This window comes from Sorex araneus, chromosome 2, assembly GCF_027595985.1.
Source record: "Sorex araneus isolate mSorAra2 chromosome 2, mSorAra2.pri, whole genome shotgun sequence".
Classification (NCBI taxonomy): Eukaryota; Metazoa; Chordata; class Mammalia; order Eulipotyphla; family Soricidae; genus Sorex; species Sorex araneus.
Window position 1 is genome coordinate 291,644,112 of NC_073303.1, and position 18,243 is coordinate 291,662,354.

Genomic DNA, 18,243 nt, shown 5'->3' on the forward strand with positions numbered 1-18,243 from the left:
ATTCCAGAAAATCTGGTTTCCTGCCTCTTTTTGGAATGCACCAACCTCATTTCTGTCCATGGCCTTTATTCTACCTCTTCCCTTGGATCCTAACATACGTGTCTATTAAAAAACTCAGGTATCAAACTTAAGTGCACCACCGAAGAGATCACTTCCATGACCAACTAATAAACCTCCCTTACCAAGTCCTTACTGTACCTGACTAATTTCTACCCCATCCCCTACATTCACACAGAATGCCAGTTTCCTGAGAGCCTGAATCTGGACTGTTCTGTTGAGCAGTCAACAGAACAATACCTTTAGAACAAAGCCTGCCACAGAATAAAGTTGCTTTGACTGTGATCTTCCAATGCTTATTTTCAGGACTCAGTTCAAATTCAGCACTGGATATATCCCATCCTCCGCCCCTGCCAGCATTTCTTACTATTAGAAAGTATCCTTTTTTATTTTCTCAATGCACATTATCTATTCCCCCTATTATAATATCACTGTATCACTGTCATCCCATTGCTCATCGATTTGAAAGAGCAGGCACCAGTAACGTCTCCATTGTGAGACTTGTCGTTACTGTTTTTGGCATATCGAGTACTCCAAGAGTAGCTTGCCAGGCTCTGTCGTGTGGGAGAGATACTTTCGGTAGCTTGTCAGGCTCTCTGAGAGGGACGGACTTATCAAACTGGGTCCACCACGTGCAAGGCAAATGCCCTACCTGCTGTGCTATCGCCCCAGCCCTATTATAATATACACACCAAGAAAGCAAGAATTTTGTCCCGGCCCCCACTGCCCACTACTCTGATCTTAGTGTCTAGCACTGTATTAGACATAATAATTACTATTGCAGAAAACAAAGGCACAAATGAGGACATCTGCTCAGTGTCACTGATCCACTTTGTGGTGCAGTCTGATCCTCATCTCCTGTTAGAATCCAAATCCCCTGCTCTTTACCTCTTGACATGCAGAATGGCTACTGCTTCCAGGAAGACACCTATCAAGGTGAGAAGTCAATAAAAGAGGAACAAATTTCTCCATGTGGTCTTATTTACCTTTGCAGCTTCCACACCCAGAGAAGCCATAAACGGACTAGGGAAGTAGGAAATGGCCCAACAAATCACGAAGCAGAGGTTTAAAGGACACTGTGAACTCCACCCTCCCCCCCCCCACCCCATGGATTTCATGAACGAGGTACCAAGGCAAGAAAGCTAACAGAGTGGAGGAGCTAATGACCTTGGATCCGGCTTCAGATGGCTTGAGCTTTTATTGTTTCGATTTGGGGCCAAACCAGGTGGTATTCAGGGCTTATACTGGCTCTGCACTCAGGGATCACTTCTGGTTCGGGGGGGGGGGGGGGGGGGGACCATATGGGATGCCGAGCAATCAAACCCGGGTCGCAGATGGACTGAGTTTTTATCTTTGCCAATTTTTCGCAGCGTGGTCGTCTTAACACTCTGACTCTGTGGAATAGTTTTGGGCACTTTTTGTGCGCCTTCCTAGCCTATAAACTGTCTTGGGGGTGGGGGTGGGGGAATAGGGGTATTGCTGCTTTCAATTCTCTATGGGCAAATTCCTCCACAGTGCGGGGAGGGTGTGAAATTACTTTTAAAGGGCTTTGGGAAAGACGGCGATAATGCATACTAAATTTGATGCATACTGTCATCCCACAGTAAGCATTTGATAAATGCCATCACCCCTAATATTACCGATCAAAGCGTGCAAACTTTCCAGTAGCTGTCGACTAGCCACAAGTGCTGTGGAACAACAACCAAACTTCGTACCCGCGCACCCCCCGCCCCTCGCTCGATGTGAAAAGCCAGACACACTCGAAGCCGTCCGCCGTCTTCAGGTAAGCGCGCACGCGGCGCGGAGGAACTGAAGAACCCTGATCGCCCTGACAACTGCGTCTGGGTCCAGCCCAGCGGCGCCCGGCCGCTCTAGCCAGGCCGCCCGCGGGGTCTCGGTGGTGCGCGGCGCGGCGCCTGCGTAGTGGGTGCGGAGGACGCGGGGCGGGCCCGGAGCGGGGCGCGGCGGCGCGCGGGCCGGTGCAGGTAACCGGGAGGCGGCTCGGGCTGGGCCGAGGCCGCTGTCTCGCGCGCCGAGGCGCGGGGCGGAGGGGCGGGGGGCCCTGAGGGCCGCCGTGGAGCCCAGCTGCCGGCCTCTGGCTGTTTCTCACGCCGCGGCGTCGCTCCCCGGCCGGAGTCCCGGCTGTCCCCGGCCTCCGCCGCCGGCCGCCCCTCGCGGGCGTTTGTTTGAACGGGAAAGACCACCCCCTTTCCGACTCGAGCTGGTTCGTGAGCCCCCGTCAGACTCGCGGCTTCGTTCCGGAGCGCGGGCTGTGCAGTCCCCCTCGCGCCAGGGGCTGGGGCGCCGCCCTCAGCCCACGCCTTTCCGAGGGCCCACGCCGAGCGCGCTCAGCCAGGGGTCCTTCCTTCGAGTTTCCCAGAAGATTTTCCCGAGCCAGCTCCCACCCGAAGGCAGGTCCTGTGCGGCCCGCGGCCCGGAAGCCTTTGGGTTCATCCCTCCGCTTCCCGCATCTGCTAATCCTTCTGGGTCCATGTACTCATTTTTTAAATTTTTTCCCTGAATTCCAAAACTGTTCTTAAGCAACTCAAGTCAGACAGACTTCCATTCCACTTCGCGCTAGGACAGCTTAAAGATGTGACTTTGGGGTGTGTATGGGGGGGGGTCTGATAATGGGGGTAAGTCCTATATTTCTCCACGTGTTTCCGAGACAGAGGTGTGTGTGTGTGTGTGTGTGTGTGTGTGTGTGTGTGATGTGACTTTGGTGTGTGTATTGGGGGGGGGGTCTGATAATGGGGGTAAGTCCTATATTTCTCCACGTGTTTCCGAGACAGGTGTGTGTGTGTGTGTGTGTGTGTGTGTGTGTGTGTGTGTGTGTGTGTGAGTGTGATGTGTCTCTGGTGTGTGTGTGTGATGTGACTTCGGTGTGTGTGTGTGTGAGATGTGTCTCTGGTGTGTGTGTGTGTGATGTGAGTTTGGGGTGTGTATATGTGTCTGTGTGTGTGTGTGATGTGACTTGGGGGGTGTGTGTGGTCTGACTATATTTCTCCACATCTTTCTGAGACAGAGAGGGTGAAGTATGCTAAATTGGCGCAGCAGCCCTGAACTGATGTCAGTTCTTCTTGTGAAGCTATAATTACCCCCAAAGAAGTACATTTTTCTTAAAATCAGATGCAAAGTGTAATAGTATAATAGCCAAGAAACCTTTTCCAGTACACAAGGACTCTTTGGTGGTGGAGGGAGAGAGGGGAATTGAGGGAGTTGGGTGGCACCCAGGGGTGCTCAGGACTGATTCTTGGCTTTGTGCTTCAGGGATAACTACTGGGATTGTTTTGGGGATTTCCGTAGTCCGACTGGTTGCAAGACAACTGCCATAATACCTGAACTGTCATCTCTCCAGCCCCTGCAAGGTAGTCACATTTTTAAGCTTTGTTACTTAATGTTAAGGAATGCTTCCTGAAGAAGATACTTTGGCCAAGTACAATTTAGTACATTCATTTTGGAAAACAGTGAAGATATGTCAGAAGCTTCAGAAATATCAGTTACTTCACAGTGCATATCTGAATTTTTGCTGTAGAATCGGTATAGAAGACATACAGAAAGGGTAACTATAGTGTGTATAACAGTGAAAACCTGAAAACTTTTATAATAGAAAATTTTAACATGCAAAAGTGGAATAGGGAAGTGAACCCATGTGCTTAACACCCAGTTTAGTGGTTGCCATTCTTGTAAATTTAAAAAGAGAATAAGGGGGCTGGAGCAATAGCACAGCGGGTGGGCATTTGCCTTGCATCTGGTAGACCCAGGTTCAATTCCCAGCATCCCATATGGTCCCCCAAGCAATTCCTGAGTGTAAAGCCAGGAGTAACCCCTGAGCATTGCTGGGTGTGACCCAAAAAGCAAAAAATAAATAAATAAAAAGAATAACTGGAATAAGCAGGTTACATATATATATATATATATTTATTTTGGGGGGTACTTTCTGGTAGAAACTGGAAAATCTGCTAGACAAATTCTCGAAGAGTTCAAAGACTAAGATATTTAGGATTTATGTACCTTTCAAAATAATACAGAATTGGTCATATGGTATTAAAAAATTACAAAGATTTGAAAATATTTAGTTCCTGTGTAGATAAAAGATAGGATTTACCATAAAGTTACTAACTGGTTTCCCATTGGTGTTAGGCCTGAAGATAATTTCTTTCCCTTCAATTTTTAGGTATTTTATAAGTATTTCATAAGAATTATGTAACAACAAAACAAGGAAAAGTACTGACTGAGCCAAGCATAGTAGAATTTGATGTAGCAACTTCACTGTACTTTACTGGAACAGAGTAAAGATACTTTAATTTCTCTTGATCTCTTCTTGCAGTTTATGTTTATGTAAGCATTCGTGTCTCCTGGCCTTATTGCTTCATACTGAACTTAAGTGGCCAGTGAAGACTCCCAAATCTTAAACCAGTCAAACTTTATGTGTAAGTGATTTGACTATAAAATTTCATTGTGCTTATTTTAACTGGCATCCGTCTTCAGAGAATAACAATATTTCCCATGTAAGATGACTTTTTTCTTTTTTTTGGCCCTTTTGTCCTGAGCAGGGATGTAACTCTCATACCTCATGTATTCACACACTCTGCTTCAACATCCACTTTGAACAATTAAAATAATTTTGTTTCTTCACAATAAACCATCTTGATCAGGAGCCAGATACAGCACTAAGGCATTTTCCTTCCAGGCAACCAACCCAGTTCAGTCTCCATCACAGCATGGATCCTGAGCATTGTGGGGAAGATTGTCAGGTGCAGTCCATGAGGCAACCTCCCCTTCCCCATCTCCTGAACCCTGCTTGGGAGCTCCCCTTATCCCCTGTTTTCTTACTCAAAATAGATCACATGAGATCTGACCCCAAAAATTGATTCTGGTTTTAGTTGATGAATTAGATTAAGCTTTTAAAAATTAATCTGTGCAATGTAAGACCTACATTTTACCACTGTGCAGATTCCCCAGCTGCCCCTCCTCCCCCAATGTCTTTTAGAAGGATACAGCACGTTTAAAAACAGAGGAGTCATCATAAGGGAAAATACATAAAAGACCTTTGTTGTAGCTCAGTTTGTGAAGAAACTTTGTTTCCTAGGTATGCAAAGAAGCCTTTTTACACAGATGTCCTTAAGGATATTATGGATCAATGCAGAGGAGTTCTCCTTTGGGTGAAAGCAGAACCCTTTATTGTGGGCGCCTTGCAGGTGCCCCCTCCATCCAAATTCAGTCTTCACTATCTCAGGAAGATAGCTACTTATGTGCGAGCCCGGGCCTCAGAGGGTGCATACCCACGCCTGTACTGGTCTACATGGAGGCACATTGCATGTGGGAAGCTGCAGTTGGCTAAGGATCTGGCATGGCTTTACTTTGAAGTATTTGATAGTCTTGCCGTGAAGACACCACAGGAGCGCCTGGAATGGTCCGAGATTTTGTCCAACTGCTTGTCTGAGGAGGAAATTGAACAGAGGAGAAATCAGGTATGGGTTTAGATGCATGTGAATGTATATAATTATTTTGGAGAATGAACTGCTTATTTTGGTAGTAGCTGTACAGTGTTTCAGGTTAATGACTGTTGTGACTCCAGAGTACTATTTGAGCTTTAGCAGTTCCCAGTTACAGTGCTTAGTGATTTAGTCCATACTTAGCAATCCTTATTCACCTACTCCCAAGACAGTAATAGTACAGAAACTCTGTAATTGAAAGAGAGAAATGTTTTTGTTGACTTGAAAAATATTTTGAGGTGAGGGTCTATGAACCAGCCACTGATAATACTTTACTATCAGAACTCTGCACCATTGGACTGGAGAGATAGCACAGTGGGTGGGGCATTTGCATTGCACTTGGCCGACCTGGGTTCGATTCCCAGCATCCCATATGATCCCCTGAGCACCGCCAGGAGTAATTCCTGAGTGCAAAGCCAGGAGTAACCCCTGTGCATCGCCAGGTGTGACCCTAAAAAAAAAGCAAAAAAAAAAAAAACCAAAAACCAAAAAACTCCGCACTGTTTATTTTTTTTTTTTGAGGGGGCACACCAGGCAATGCTCAGGGGTTATTACTGGCTCTGCACTTAGGAATTACTCCTGGCATTGCTGGAGGGCCCATATGGGATTCTGGGGTCAAACCTGGGTTGGTCGAGTGTAAAGCAAACCCCTACCTGCTCCACTATTATTTTTAAATGAGTCTTTACCATGTGCTAGGGTTTAGAAATGACTAGATTGGCATCTATGTCACCATGAAGCTCTTAGACTGTAAGGGAAGCTGGTGTGTAAAAATAAATAAAAGTGCTGTTTAGGGTCCAGGAGACAGCACAGAGGACTGGAACACATGCTTTGCATATGGGAGGCCAGGTGTAATCCCTGACAGTACTGGTCCCCAGGCACTACTGGGTAAGACCTAAAAAGAACGAATAAAGTGCTATTTAATGTGTAATATGTACAATAATAAAACTGCATGAAATAAGATACATTAAAAAAAAAACCAGATAATTCCTTCAGGAAATTCTGATGACCAAGAAAGATTTCACAGAGAAAGTATATTAATCGGAGTAAGCTAATCACATTAACAAGCAATCCCAGCATTTCATTGACTTGGCACAATAACTTTCTCACTTGCATGAGAACAGGTTTATGAGCATAATCACAGTCTTCAAAACAAGAGGTTAAACATAATACTTCAAAAAAAGAAATGACTTATAAACACCTATCACATCAGTAGTTTTTTTACTTTATTTATTAAGTTAAACACTTCTTTTAAAATTTGATGAGAACTTAAAGCTCTCCCGAAAATGCTTGAATACTAGAAATTTGCATGTAATTTCAGACAATGCACTAATATCTAAAACTTCCTTGATACACCTCTAAGTCTTTGGTTAAGATAATCTTCTTATCCTCACTAAATTTTTTTTATTCCTTTCCTTCATTTATTTTTTCAAATTATGAAGGTTTTGTTTTTGTTTTTGGTAATACTCAATGTGCTCTGGGGATCATAAACCCTATAGTGCCAAGGGTCAAACCCTGGGCTTCCACATGGAAAGAAGGTACTCCAACCCGCTTAACTATCCCTGACCCTGGAAGGTTTTTTGTTTATTTGTTTTTAACAGTTTTAAACTTCTGAATTATAAATGTCTGTACTTAATCTTTTTTTTTTCAATCCATTTTTGAGAGAAAAGATTTGGTTTTAGAAGGCCAGAGGTAGCCTGTGGAGGGGGTAAATGACTACAAGTCAGTTTCAGAAGCTCCTACATTGGAATATCAGAGACATCAAGTGCTGACAATGTTTTTATAGTTGTCTTAAGATTAGTAATAGTTGTAACTTTATTTTACTGTATCTACTTGGTGTTGGTTGACTAGTGATTGATGGTGGTCATCATTTATTTTCTTTTTGTACAGCTTTCAGTGGACACCCTGCAGTTTTTGCTTTTCTTATATATACAGCAATTAAACAAGGTCTCTCTGAGGACCTCTTTGATCGGAGAAGAGTGGCCTAGTCCTCGAAACAGATCTCAGTCTCCTGACCTCACTGAAAAGTCCAGTTGTCCTAAGGTACTGTTACATTTTCAGCTCATCTTATGAAAGGGATAATTTATGAGCAACCTGGGGCTTGTTGGTATTGCTTACATAAGCCAGTGATTTGCTAGCTTTTGTTTGCTTTTTACTTTTCTGCACCAAATTACAAAACAAAATCAATTTGTGTAATCTTAATCAAAATAGAGAAGTTATTTTTGTTCCCTCACTGACACAGAAATCCCATACACAATTTTGGGAAATTATTCACCATACATTTTTTTGCATTCCATTTATTTGCACATTGATGAACTTAAATCTGCTTCTTTGATGAAGTGTACATGAGAAGATGTAGTATTTACAAATGTTGAATTTGTTGAATTTTCTGGCACATTTTATAAAAATACTGTCCTATGCATAAGTAATTTGCCTAAACATATTTAAACTCAGCGTGCTTGAATAATTATAAATGATGTGATAACCTAGATGTTAAATTTAACTCCGTCACATTGTGAGTTTTAGAAAATGTTCTATTTTTTCTTGTATATTAAGGACATCAAACCTACTTCGGGAAAAGTATTTTCTGTTTATTTGATAGGGTTTTTTGGGGGGCGTGGGGGAAGTGGCACACCCAGCAATGCTCTAGGGCTCGCTACTCTTGGCTCTGTACCAGGAATTTCTCCATGTGGTGCTCGGGAGACCATATGGAATGCCAGGGATTGAATCTGGGTTGGCCGCATGTGGAGCATGTACCGTACCCACTGTACTATCACTCTGGCCCCAAATTTTCCTTTTTGGGGCCACATCTGGTGATGTTCAGGGGTGACTCCTGGCTCTGGATTAGCAATTACTCTTGGTGGTGCTTGGGAACCATAGGTAAAGCCTGGTATCGAACCTTTTGTGGGCAGTGTACAAGGCAAGAGCCTTGCCTACTGTACTATCACTCCAACCAAATGAATCATTCCTTTTTGTTTTCTGTACTTATTTATTTTTTGGGTCATACCCTGCCATGCTTAGGGCTTGTTCCTGGCTCTACACTGGGGAATTAGTCTTGGCAGTGCTCTGGGGAATATATGTGATGCTGGGGGTCGATTCCACTTTGACTGCAGCAAAACAAACACCCTACCCACTGTACTACCACTCCAGTCCATAGTTTGGGAAAAGTATTTTGAAAAAAACTAATTAAAACTTGGAGTTCAGTTTTATTGCCATGTATAGTCTCTTTAAACATGTTTTAAGCCTTAAACAAATTCTTATATTTAATTCTTTAATATTCTTTTTAAATTCTGTCTTATTTCATGACACTGTTCTCCTAGTTCTGCTTTGAATTTTTCTCACTCTTCATAAATTCTCTTCCCTAACAATTACCTGTTGCTGTTCCTTCAGGATTCTGCCTCTAGCAAATTTGTCTCCTTCTGTGACATCATAGTTTCTCTTCTCAGACTTCATATTTCTCAGTGACTCCTGAATTTATGTCCAGTCTATATTTTGTCCACATAGATGTCCATCTTTACCTCAAGTTCAGAATGTACAAATTCAGCAGTTTTAGAGATGTTATTCATTGCCTGCTCATTGCACATGTAGTTCCTACTGGATTGTCACCATAGGGCTACTGTAGCCTACATTCAAATCTTGTTCTTCCTCTAATTCTTACATAACTTGAGTTATCAATTAACTTCTCCAGTCTTTTGCTTTCCTCTTTTAGAAGAGAAGGATAATAGTGATGAAAATTCAGTAAAATATTAGTATTAGACTTCAGTACATTCCTATACTAAAATCTCCCTTTATTTAAATTATATTATGTTTATAGGTCAAAGTGGACCACCAGCCACTGAGGCTTTTTTTTAAATCTATCTAATGTCTAATTAGTTTTTATATCTCACTAATTCTACCTCTGATATAACTCTTTAAAAACCTGTTCTTTCTCTCCCTCTCCACCCCCTCCCCCACCTCTGATACAGGTACTAATGACTTTTGATGGAGGGGGGCATGAGAGGAGGGCTTGATCTCTGTAATTAGATCCATGCCTTTAGTTTTCAATCCTCAAACTGTTCTATACTTTTAAAATTGCATCTCCTATCTAAACTCCATTCGTGGATTCTAGTTGTCATTGTTATTTTCCCAGTGTTCTCCAAGTAGTCATCTCAGGGCCTTCTGTGGTTGGGGCAGGGAAAGGGGGCATGTGTAACAAGATCGGGGGAGGATGTGAACAGTTTTGCTTTGGTAGTCTTTTTGGCCTCTGAATGGGAGTTTATTAAGAACATAAAGTACAGCTATTTAGAAACTAGTTTGAAAATAAAGTTCTGCTGTTTCAGCATTTCACATAAGGCGTAATGTGCTTGGTCCCAGCTTACACGGCCCCTTCCTATATCAATTAAGAATCTATTCAAACAGCACTCCACTGTATTGTTTTTTTCCCAAGTGCAGTTCATGATTTTTCTCATGCTCGTAGAATTTCTTTATGAATCTCTGCTAAATGGTTAATTTATTTTATGTTTATTTTTTAAATTACATCATATAAACTCTTGAGTTCCTAGGGGGACAGAACTGCTTAATTTGCATAATTCGTCACTTGATATGGCTCATAACATGAAAGGGAAATTCAAAAAATATGTCAAATGAGCCAAATCTGGGAACATCTGCCAACAGGAAGCTTATTCTCAAAGTTATCCTTTTCCCTTAAATTTAGTCACTTAAGACAAGTTTCTTTGTTGCATCCAGTAGAATTTGAAATCTGTTGATTTGAGAGGATAAAGAAACCCTCTGCTTCATGGAATAAATGAGATGGTTATTTGAATTCTCTTTTTAAACTTTAAAGAGTGTTCACTAGCCATGTGACTTTGAGTAAGTTCCTTACCTTTTCGTATGTGTATTTCCTCATTGATATAGTTGAGTGTGGTAATGGCATTTATCTTAAGATTGTGGTTAGCTTAAAATATTAAATTTATAATGTTGTGTTTTGGGACACTGAATTGTTAGTATTGCTTTTGAATTTTCTGAGTTGGAAAAAGAATCTGTTTATACCTATCATATGCACAAAAATTTCATAAGGTTTATATTCCCATCTTCAATACTTCTTTGGGAATGAGGCAAATTCAAGCACAAGATAATGAAAATATTTATGTTTTAGGTCTTAGAGAATCTATTTTGTTAAGCATGCTTTCTTTTGATATTTTTTAGAACTGGAATGATTACAGTCATCAAGCTTTTGTCTCTGATCATCTGTCAGATCTTCTTGAGCTGCTTTTAGATCCAGAACAACTCACTGCATCATTTCATTCAACTCATAATAGTCTAGTCTCTCGAGAGGCTGTTGTGGCACTTAGCTTTCTTATCGAAGGTACAGTGAAGAGAGGCAGGAAGATACATCCACTTCATGAACTTGCGCTGTGGCAACCACTGCATGAAGAAAGTGGCTTCTCAAAGTTCTCTAAGACCTTTTCTTACTGCAAGCTGGAAGCCTGGTTGAGATCCTCTTTGACTGATAATCCCTTTGGTACATCTGCTTGCCTCAAGTCTGGAAAGAAATTGGCTTGGGCTTACCAAGGTATTTTTAAAATATTTTAAATGATATTCAATTGAATGACAAATTAGGAACCTAGTGTTTTCTGATGTATTAATAGTCATACATCTTCTGTAGGAGACCTAAAATAATTGCTACTATAAAAGAACAACGCACCTTCTCTCTTTTGTATGTGACTTTCCTCTGAAAGCAGCAACAGCTCTGGATTTTATTTATTAGCCCAGGTTATTTTGGTTGCAGTTAACAGATATTCTGGCTTTAGTGTGTCTTCTCTTTCTACTACTTTCCTCATTTCTGACTTTGGGGGGTGGGGTAGGCCTGGCATATCCGATACTACTGTGGGAATCCTAGCGTGCTGAGGTGCCACCTAGAACTCCCATAAAGCGAGTACTTTAGTCCTTTGAGCCATCTCCTTGGCCCCAGTTTTCTAACTCTGTTCCTCTCTTTCATATGCTTATTGACTTGAGGTTATTTTCTACACAACGTAGCAGAATTTGGTCATTCCACAGTTACAACCTTAGATTAGTTATGAGTTCCCTTTTTATCTACACAGATACAAGTAGATGAGAGATTTCTTAATTGGAATTTAAATTTAGAGAGAATCTGACCTTGGCTGTATCTGTATCTATTTCTGAAGCTCAGTAATGGCTAAAGGAATATGATGTTATAATCGAAGTGTATATTGAAATAAAAAAGGAACTGAGCACACATTTCAGTAAATATTACACTAAGGTAAATGCCCGACAAATTAATGGGAAGAAAACAAACCCAAAACACTAGAATATATTGACACAACCTTTCAGTATCAAGCATAAGCAAATCTTCTGGCTCTAAGTGAACATTCAGAAGAAAATATGAGTTCTGTCTGTACTTGTATTAAAAAATCCATTTTGTATCATATTTTTATAATACAAAAAATAAAATGGATTGAGCAATTATATTCAACAGAATCTTGAAGCAAAGAGTCTGTGATCCTGCAATTTCCTTTCCAACTAACGTATTGCTCTAGAATGACGTCAGAAAGTCTTACATTTGTAAGGCTCCCATAGTATGGAGAAGATGTTGATAAAAATAATATATAGTCAAGTAAAGTCTGAAACATTGTTAGGTTAGGCACTTCTAGGAAAAAGGAGGTGTAGATAACATTTTAGGATTACACTGAAATGTTACTGGTGGAAAATAGTAGGGTTACAAATAATTTTGTGTGATTGTGAGCCACATCCAGCTGTCCTCAGGACTTATTCCTGGCTCTGTGCTCAGGGATCATTCCTGGAGGACTTGCAGGACCCTATGCGTTGCCAGGGGTCACACCTGGGTCACACCTGGGTCAGCTGTGTGCAAGCCAAACACACCTGCTATACTGTTTCTCTGGCCCCCAAGATTTCAAATAGTTCATCTTTTACTACTATATTTAAATTTTTCTACAGTAAACATATTTGTAACGAAGGACTGATAGAAATTATTGCATAATCTTTAAATTACTTCTGAAGTAAAATTAATTTATAAGAGTGCAAATGTTTACAGGTTTTTTGTTCCTGATACCCTACCGCATCCACCACCTGAGGCCAGTAACCCACTACCACAGTCCATAAGACCCTTACAATCCCCACTTCTGCAGACTCTTTTGTGAGAATCTGATTTTTCTCTCATTAGACTTGTCTATTCCCTTGCTTTGCTTCTTTAATATGCTGCCTATAAGGGGGTCATCAGGTATTTTTTGTCTTCCTCCCTTTGTCTTATTTCACTTAGTACAGTACCCTACAATTCTGTATTTTGTAGCAAAAGACAAAACCTCATCTTCTCTTGCAGCTGAGTAGTATTTATAAACTAATTTAAAAGAAGAATAGGCATATACTTGTATAGGTCTTGACATTTGGCTATTTTCTTCACAAGATTGTGGGGATTATGTCTTAGGGAGACATACAGTCTGCAAAGCAAATCATGCAATTGCAGTATAGTATTTTCAGAATAACGTACAAGGATTCTTTTGTGTATCAGCTTTTGCAGGGTACCATGTATGACAGGAAGATATGCTCTTTGTACTGGTCTTGGGAATAAATACATGAACCCAAATGGGAATGGCACACTAATTAATTCAGGCAAGGCTTAAAATTAGTTTCGTGAAATTTAAGAGATTGTTTAGGGATTGGGATGTAAGTTAAGACATGTAAGGGTAGACATCATTGGTGAGTCAGCGCTGTCATTTATTGGCCATATGGCCTTGGGCATTTTGTATAATTTGAAAGACAGGTGAAGAAAACTTTCAATTTATGGGCAATATTGAACAAACTGGAGATTTAAATTTTTTTTTTTAACAAAAATTGTGAACTATGGCAAACATAATAGAGAAGTGGTATAGGAGACACACCACCTGACACCCAAATATAATGTTTTTGTAGCTTCACATGTATTTAGATTTAAACATGTTTACATGAAGATTCTTGTAATTGCATATAGAGTTCTCTTGAATTGAAATTGTCCCACTTATTTATTTTTAAATAGTTGAAGGGGCGACCAAAAGAGCTAAAATTGCTTGTAATATTCATGTGGCGCCTCGGACCCACCGCATGGTGGTGATGAGCCAAGTTTACAAGCAGACATTGGCCAAGAGTTCAGATACTCTGGTGGGTGCTCACGTGAAGATCCATCGCTGCAACGAATCTTTTATATATCTGCTCTCTCCCTTACGGTAAGCACCGTCTTCATACTGTTCTAACGTTATGACATTTTCTTTTGACTATGATTGATTTTTCTTTTGCCATCAGAGAGTAACATTGTAATAAAAAAATTGATAATATTATAAGGAGATATTTTGTATCTTAACTCCCATACAGAGGAATTCTTTTTGTTTTTTTCCAACGTTTTAGATCTGTGACAATTGAGAAGTGCAGGAATAGCACCTTTGTCCTGGGTCCCGTACAGACTGCTCTTCACCTCCACAGCTGTGACAATGTTAAAGTCATTTCTGTTTGCCACCGTTTATCCATATCTTCTACAACAGGCTGCATCTTTCACCTTCTGACACCTACTCGCCCACTCATTCTCTCTGGGAACCAGGCAGTAACTTTTGCCCCCTTTCATACCCATTACCCAATGCTGGAAGATCATATGGCCAGGACAGGCCTAGCTACAGTGCCTAACTATTGGGACAACCCAATGATTGTGTGCAGAGAGAACAGAGACCCACATGTCTTCCGGATTTTACCACCCTGTGAATTCTATGTGTTTATTACTCCCTTTGAAATGGAAGGGGACACAACCGAGATCCCTGGGGGTCTTCCATCTGCATACCAGAAAGCCCTGGGTCAAAGAGAACAGAAGATACAGATCTGGCAGAAAACTGTGAAGGAGGCTCGACTGACAAAGTGAGTCTTTTCTAGAAGCAATCCTGTGTTTAATGTACAACTCTACAGGAAAGCAAATTATTGTGGATGTGCTTAATAGCTGTACTGAAGTAATGAAAACAGTGTATCTTGCTAAAACTTTTGGTTGGGAAATGAGAGTGGGTATTTGAGTTTTAGGTTTCCTTCTTTTATGAAGCTTTGGTTTAGTTTGTAGATATAAGATATATAAGTGAAAGAGCCACATAATCCAATAATTGAATGTGTTGGTTCTAGTTTTGTATTTCTCTGCACTATACAGGAGATTCTAAACTTGCTTGTGCAATAGAATCATCTGAGGAACTTGTTAAAAACAGATTTCTGGCTTCTCCACTCTGCCGACAGATTCTCCATGGGTGGATTCCTAATACAGCTGCTCCATAAACTAATGCCATTATTTTTTGTTTTGTTTTTAGATTTTATTTTTACACATAATTAAAGTGATATTACAGTGCATACATTATTTACAACTGTGCAAGTGTTACATAATGCCAGTTTTTATCAAGAGTTTTCCTGAATCAATAATAAAGAGTAAAAAATAAATACAGTATTTTAAAAGCCAAATGTAGCCGTTATAGATATTATCTTTTGTTCTGAGATTGCTTGCTTCTTTCTGCTGGTGTATAAACAATTTTAAATAATTAACTTACGATAGTGGATAGTTGCAGTTTATTATGTCTGCCTTGAAATTTTATTTCCAGGATGTTGGTTTCTGGATTCTAAAAGCCAGGGACACACTGTATGGTTTAATGATTCAGAAGTCATCAGTTTGTTAGTCAGACATTCAGAGGATTTATGGAGGGAGTAGGATTTGTTTTTGTCTTTGAAGAATGAGCAGAGTTTATGTAGAAAATGAGGACAGAATCTTTTTTTTTTTTTAAGGCTACTGGACTTTTGTTCATTTTTGACAATTTTGGACACTGGCATTTATAGCACTATTAATAATAGGGTTTTGTGCATGCAGCTGTCACCTCCCCAAAAGTAGGTGGTAAAGCAAATAAGTTTGGGAACCTCTTGTCTAGAAAAAGAAACTGGAACAAATAGTAGTTATACCAAGACCTTGCTGGTCTTGAAAGGGAAAGTGGGGCCATCTTCTCTTTCTTATCTTGAATATTTACAAATACTCTATAATATAATTTAGAGTCTTGGCAGCTTTTTATTTCCTCTGTCTGGAATGTTTTTCAGATATGTCTTTTACTTAATCTATACTTTGGTCAGATCTCTGCTTTACTGTCATTTTAGAAATGACACTATTAGGTGTTCACTCGTTTTCTACAATAGTATTCCCAAAACTCTTTTTTTTAACCCTGCTGTATTTTTCTCCTAAGTACTTAATAAATACTAAATTTCGTGTGTGTGTGTGTGTGTGTGTGTGTGTGTGTGTATTTGCAATGCTTATCTTTTCTGATAGAATATACAATCCCCTTCACCCATCACAGTGTGAGCTGTACCTTTCAGAGTCGTGCAGTTCCTGTCTCTTCTCTTTTCAGTAAGCACTTGTAAGCACTTATCCCTGTCAGAGCACTATAGTTAGAACACTGGTCAGCACCACTGATCCTCAGCAAATGTTTAATGAATAATCACAGCAGAACAAAATGTGTAATTACTAATAAGGCTTTCTAAGGAGCACATTGTATATGAACAATCCACAGTGCAGAGTTTAACAGGGCAGCTGTTTGTAGAAAGCAAATGAATAACTAGAAATAATTTATCCTGTTTTATGATCACTTGGCATAAATTCAACAAGAAATCATGTTTTGCCACCTCTCCCTCCCAATTGCAATCTTAGGGAGCAAAGGAAGCAGTTCCAGATGCTTGTGGAGAACAAGTTTTATGAGTGGTTGGTTACTACAGGTCATCGTCAACAGCTGGATAGCCTCGTGCCGCCTGCAGCAGCCTCAAAACAAGCAGCGGGATGAGATTTCTACATCAGAACACTGGTAGGCACTTAAATGTTAACCACTTAAAAACAAACTATTCAGGGAAATCTTGTTTATGTGTTTATTTTCAGTGGGCATGTAAGTTGATTTTACTTTCAGCTATGCTGAAATAGATCGTGTACTTGTTTGCAAGTTCCTACCTAAAGCATATGTTTCATTTCTCTTGGGCACATATCTAGAAGTAAAATTGCAAAGTCATGTTTAACTTTTTTGTTTGTTTGTTTGTTTTTGTGGTCACACCTGGCGATGCACAGGGGTTACTCCTGGCTTTGCACTCAGGAATTACTCCTGGTAGAGCTCAGGGCACCATATGGGATGCTGGGAATCGAACCCGGGTCAGCCACGTGCAAGGCAAATGCCCTACCCACTGTGCTATCACTCCAGCCCTGGGTTTTTTAAGAACTATTCAAACTGCTTTCCAAAACTATGAAAAGTATTTTTTGTTTACTTTCTATATTATTTACATTTTTAAAGGCATGTACAGTTCATTGTGCATTTGACAACATTTTGTTAATGTTGAGATTAAGAATTAAGAAATCTAATGAGGGTTATACAAAGGAAATGGAGCTATATGAGGGTAAATTTTTAATTTAGACTAATATCCTGCCATGTTTATATGTCTGTATGAATTTCCTGTGTTATAATTAATGTGACCCTCAGAAAAAAGAATATAATTAACTTTAAATTTTATGTGCCTTACCGTTCTAAGCTACCAGTGGATATTGTTTTATGTCGCTTTATAAATGCAAGGTTATTTTCTTATTATTTTCATGAAGACAATAGAAAGTTGAGTTACTGGTATTTTTCTTTTATCTTCAGGACCTTGGATTCGTGAGGATGCTTGATAGATGGTGTGCATCTTGAACCTAAATTGGAATGGTGCTCGAGCTTCTTAAAAGACTTTGGGTTTTGAGGGTATTTTTCCCCTTTTTTAAAGATACTCCCTGGATTTCTATTCCATACTAATTTATTCCTGTTTAGGTTGAATTGTAACTAAATATATTACTGTTAATAGGTCAGCAGAAGGTTCATCTTTGCAATGCTAAATAGAAAAGATGAATGAAATCAGTCTTACTGTTTACATGTTAATATTGACCTGATTGTAGGTTTGCCAGTGAAAGTCACATTTAAATGTGTGATTAAAGGGTTCCAGCCTTCCTAGAATTTAAATAAGAATTTTGTTGTTCTTTATAACTATATAAAAAAAATTGTTACTACTTTAAAAAAATAATTGGAAGGAAATTTTGATGTTTGATGTATAAATTGTTCTTTATAACTACATAAAAAATTGTTACTACCTTAAAAAATAATTGGAAGGAAATTTTGATGTTTGATGTATAAATATAGTAGAAATAGTTTTTTACAAAGTAAAAACAATGAAATTGTGTGAAGTTTTTCATTTTCTGGTTCAAATTTTCAATAAACAAAAGTAATTTTTTCCTTTTGCTAAGATAAAGCTTTATTTTTTAATTTTGTGTTACAGCAAATTCTGTGATGTTACAGCAAAATAAAGTTTACATTTAGTTTAAAAAAGGACATGCTCTTTTATTTCTAAAGTGAAAAATAACCCCATAGTGTTTATTAATTTTAATTGAAGTTTTCATTTTTTCTACTTTAAGGTAAAATTCAAGAAAACAGCATTACCACATGAAGTAGTACAAGTCTATTTTAAAATTAATAGTATGTAGTAGATGCTTTTAAAAGTTTATAAAATTTAGAAAACCAAGCATTAACATTGCTACTCAAAGTTTTATTTCTTAATTTTTATGTTAGACATTATCCATTTTCTGAAATGATCGAAATGTATCCTGAGTGTATCCCATTTAGAAAAGTATTTGTTGGAG

At 39.5% G+C, this 18,243-nt stretch overlaps 1 protein-coding gene and 1 non-coding gene across 4 annotated transcripts; one reads left to right on the plus strand and one right to left on the minus strand.

Moving 5' to 3' along the window:
- Positions 1–1,991: 1,991 nt before the first annotated feature.
- On the plus strand, positions 1,992–17,899 carry TBCCD1 (TBCC domain containing 1). 3 transcript variants are annotated; one of them, XM_055126946.1, is made up of 9 exons: positions 1,992–2,042; positions 3,328–3,425; positions 5,150–5,531; positions 7,443–7,595; positions 10,737–11,103; positions 13,582–13,768; positions 13,947–14,444; positions 16,249–16,399; positions 17,219–17,899. In XM_055126946.1, exons 3-8 carry the CDS (start codon positions 5,193–5,195, stop codon positions 16,376–16,378), a joined length of 1,674 nt encoding a protein of 557 aa, XP_054982921.1. In that variant the 5' UTR covers positions 1,992–2,042; positions 3,328–3,425; positions 5,150–5,192; the 3' UTR covers positions 16,379–16,399; positions 17,219–17,899. The 3 variants fall into 3 exon arrangements, with proteins under 3 accessions (XP_054982921.1, XP_004603083.2, XP_054982922.1); XM_004603026.2 differs by lacking the exon at positions 3,328–3,425 and having other exon boundaries at positions 2,008–2,042; XM_055126947.1 differs by lacking the exons at positions 1,992–2,042; positions 3,328–3,425 and adding an exon at positions 3,030–3,165.
- Positions 3,987–4,050, minus strand: LOC129402938 (U7 small nuclear RNA). Its single transcript, XR_008628952.1, has one exon. It is a non-coding gene; the product is annotated as a U7 small nuclear RNA (small nuclear RNA).
- Positions 17,900–18,243: the final 344 nt, after the last annotated feature.